Raw genomic sequence first — 3,274 nt, 5'->3', positions numbered from 1 at the left:
TTCCCTGGTTGGCAACCTCCTCAAGGGAAGAGTCAGCTGCTCTGGCGGTTGGGAGAAGCCCCTCCACCTTTTGTGAGGGCATTTCAGGAAGAAATTTCCTTTGCCGAGAAGGGTGGAAGTGTGGTTGGGTCCCCCAGGGAGCTCCGGAGAATGAGGCTATTCAGAAGACAGATTTATGCCTCCACCTCCCCCTCAGAAATACTGCGGTTTCCGGGCTGATGGATGACTTCCTCTGCTGGTTTCACTTGCCCCTCGAGGCCATCAAGGAAGGAAACAAGGCCTCCTCCTCCCGCTTGCAGGATGAGGCCATTCAGCTAAGATGGGGGGAAGCCTGGTGAACCAGCCCAGCTCTTCCCTTCTGCTCCACCCTCGGGCCTGAAGGGGCAACAGTCAGCCAGGAGTGGCTTCCCCACCTTTCACAGATGCGCCCAAACCTCCCACTTTAGAACCAGGTAAATGTTTTCACGTTCTCATTTGGGGGAGTCTTCGCTCCAGTCCTGGGGGTGCAACTCTGGAATCAGCCAAAGAGGCCCAGTTAGATGGGCCGAGATTCAAGTTGACCCCAAAGGATTCTCTTCTGTGATTTAGGAACCAGAGACAGGTGTGCGTATTTAAATAAAATTCCACTTTATTAAAAAAAAAAAAAGCCCACAGAGAATAAATAAATAAATAGATCTTGGGGTGTCTGTGAGTTTTGTCAGGTGGCTAAAATCTGCATCAGGGGCACTTCGCTCTCCCCCAGAACCAGGTCCCTCTTCATGTTGCCCCCTTTGTTCAAGGCCTTCATGCGGACGGAGAGCCGCCACAGGTGGTCCTCGGAGACCCCCACGAAGAAGAAGTCCTCGTTAAAGATGGGGTTGCGGCTCCTCTTGATGACGGTGCTGCGCTGCTTCTGGACCTTCCCCGGCAGGAGCGAGAAGGTGATGCAGCAGTTGATGCTCTTGGGCTCGACCTCCCGGTAGAGACCCTCCACGCTGATCAGGCGGATGCGCAGACGCTGGTTGGCGGGGCAGTGCTCGCAGGAGAGGCGCAGCAGCCCCCCCTTGTCCATCACCACGGTGGCTTCCCTGCCCAGCCGCTCCGGCCCGCAGGGGTAGTCCAGGGGGAAGGCAGGCAGTGGGAGCAGGGGGCTCTCCGAAGAGCGCCGGGGAGACACGGGGCTGCTGTCCGTGGAGCTGCCCTCGTCCAAAGACAGGGAGCCGGCCCGCGTGATGCCGGACAGCCTCTGGGCCCTCCAGGGTTTGCCCAGCAGCCGCTCCTGGCTCCGGGCTTTTAGGAGGCAGCTGGGCCGCGTGGGGGACCTGCCCAGCAGGGGTGAGCCGAAGGGCGAGGACTCGCTGGAGGAGGCCGTGTCGCTGTCCCAGGCGCCTTGCCTGCTGAAGAGGTGCCGGCGGATGGTCACCGGGCTGGAGGCCGTCTCCCTGCCACCGTAGCTGCTGGAGCGAGAGCGGGGCAAGGCCAGGGAGTTGCCCTCGCTGTGGAAGATGGACTCTTTCCTCCGCGTGTGGGGGCTCTCCAGCAGCACGCAGAAGCCGTAGGAGGTCTGGGTCCTGGGCACGTGGGGCAGGGAGAGGGCGGCCTGCGACTGGGGGTCCGAGTTGGTGCCGCCCTGCTCCGACTCCTGCAGCTCCTCCACGCTCTCCACCTGGATGAGGTGGGGCGGGAAGGGGCCGAGGCCGGGGGAGGCCGCCTCCTGCAGGCCCGGCTCAGTCAGGCTGTGGCGGGGCAGGAAGGCCGGGCCGGGGCTCTTGGGCGGCGGAGGGCTGCTCAGCCGCGGAGGGATGCAGAACTCCGGGATGCGGTCCGGCGTCAGGATGTTGGGGAAGGCGAGGGCGGCCGCCTGGCCCTTCTCGGAGGGCAGCGCCAGGAACCAGGGGCCCAGCAGGCCGGCTTCTCCGGGGGACGCGCGCATCTTCTCCAGGAACCACATCGGCGCCAGGAAACGCTGCTGCCTGCGGGGAGGAGAAGGAGGAGGAGAAGGTTAGGAAGAGCTCGAAGGCGGCTGCCGGGAAGCGCTGCCGAGCCGCCTTGCATGGCGCCGCTGCCCTCCGCCCCCACCTGCCAGAGCTGCCCCCGAGCCGAGGGCCCCCCGCCGCCCCTGCCCGGGAGGGAAGCGCTCACCCTCTCGCGGGGACGCCGCTCGCCTCCTGCCTCGCCTCGGGAGGGAGGATGCCGCGGAGCCTGCGGAGAGCAGGGGCGGCGAGAGGAGGCAGCGCAGCCTGCGGGGCCCGGGGAGAGACGGGGAGAGCAGGGGCGCAACTACCTGGCTCGCTCTCCGAACCGCCGCCGCTTCCCAGGCGCTGGAGCGTCTTTCTCGGGGCTGCCGGTGGTTCTGCAGTGTGTCTCGCCCTCCGCGGCTTCGCCCTTTTATGCCCGGCGCGCCAGCGGCGGCCCAATCGCGGCGCTGGGACGGAGCGGGGGCGTCTCCTGCGGGCTCGCGGGCGCGCGCTGCGGCGGCGGCGCGGCGCGAGGGAGGCCGGAGCCGGAGCGCTTCCGCGGCGGTGAGTCCTTCTCCGGGCCGCGATCCGCTGCGCTGCGCGTCCTCTGACCAAGCGGCGGGTGAAGTCGGGGCGCTTTGCGCAGCCGGGGCGCTCCCGGATCCTGGCCTAGTGCGAGGAATCCTCTTTGGGGGGCGCCTTCCTTCGCCCGTTCTCGCCTTGCGGGACAAAGGGCTGGAGGGGAATCCCCGGAGCCGCCTTTCAGTTCTCCCTGGACGGGACCCGGCGGGAAGTCCGAGCAGAGAGGCTGAAAAGAAGGTCTTGGCATCTGGCCATTGACCTCTCGGGGCGGGGGGGGGCGCCCATGTCCTGGACGGCACAGCTAGGGAGGCCCGAGAGAAACCGGAGCCCGTCCAGAGAGACTCCAGGAGGGAAGGAAGGGCCTGGAGGGGGGGGGGGGGAGTTGGCAAGACTGCTTAGCCTGAAGAAGAGGAGGGGGCACAGAAAGGCAAAGGGGGCGTTCAGAGACCCCCCCCCCCAAAGGACCGCAGTGGGCATAAAGGGCAAGGGGAGAGGCTGCCTTGGGAGGTAAGGGGCTCTTTCAGCGGGGATGATGAAGCAGAGGATGGGGATTGGGGGGGGGGTTTGCCAGAGGGTCAGAATAAATGATCTCCCAAGTCCTGCCCTGACCAACTGGATTGCCTGGCTCCAGAAAGGGCATCACTCCGATGGATCACTCCGCTCTTTAAAAAGACCCCCCCCCCACCCGTGCGACCCGTTGGGTGGGCTGCAACACCCTCCTTGCTTGCGGGAGACGTTGCCACTTTTTCGTCATC

General features: G+C 65.4%; 1 protein-coding gene across 2 annotated transcripts; it reads right to left on the bottom strand.

Moving 5' to 3' along the window:
- Positions 1-627: 627 nt before the first annotated feature.
- LOC106541550 (C2 calcium-dependent domain-containing protein 4C) lies at positions 628-2,402 on the bottom strand. 2 transcript variants are annotated; one of them, XM_014057036.2, is made up of 2 exons: positions 2,264-2,402; positions 628-1,952 (listed from the first exon to the last, which is right to left on the bottom strand). In XM_014057036.2, the coding sequence occupies exon 2, from the start codon at positions 1,928-1,930 to the stop codon at positions 698-700; it is 1,233 nt and encodes a 410-aa protein (XP_013912511.2). In that variant the 5' UTR covers positions 1,931-1,952; positions 2,264-2,402; the 3' UTR covers positions 628-697. The 2 variants fall into 2 exon arrangements, with proteins under 2 accessions (XP_013912511.2, XP_087559744.1); XM_087703618.1 differs by having other exon boundaries at positions 2,261-2,333.
- Positions 2,403-3,274: the final 872 nt, after the last annotated feature.

The sequence above is a fragment of the Thamnophis sirtalis genome, unplaced genomic scaffold (assembly GCF_051295495.1).
Source record: "Thamnophis sirtalis isolate CommonGarterSnake01/CBP01778 unplaced genomic scaffold, rThaSir2_p1.2 scaffold_2, whole genome shotgun sequence".
In the NCBI taxonomy this organism is placed as follows: Eukaryota; Metazoa; Chordata; class Lepidosauria; order Squamata; family Natricidae; genus Thamnophis; species Thamnophis sirtalis.
Note: the sequence above shows the minus strand (reverse complement) of the source record. Positions and strands in the feature narration are given on the sequence as shown.

Bases quoted from the DNA above. Each gene is read 5' to 3' on its own strand.
- LOC106541550 (XM_014057036.2), bottom strand. From the start codon at position 1,930: ATGTGGTTCCTGGAGAAGATGCGCGCGTCCCCCGGAGAAGCCGGCCTG.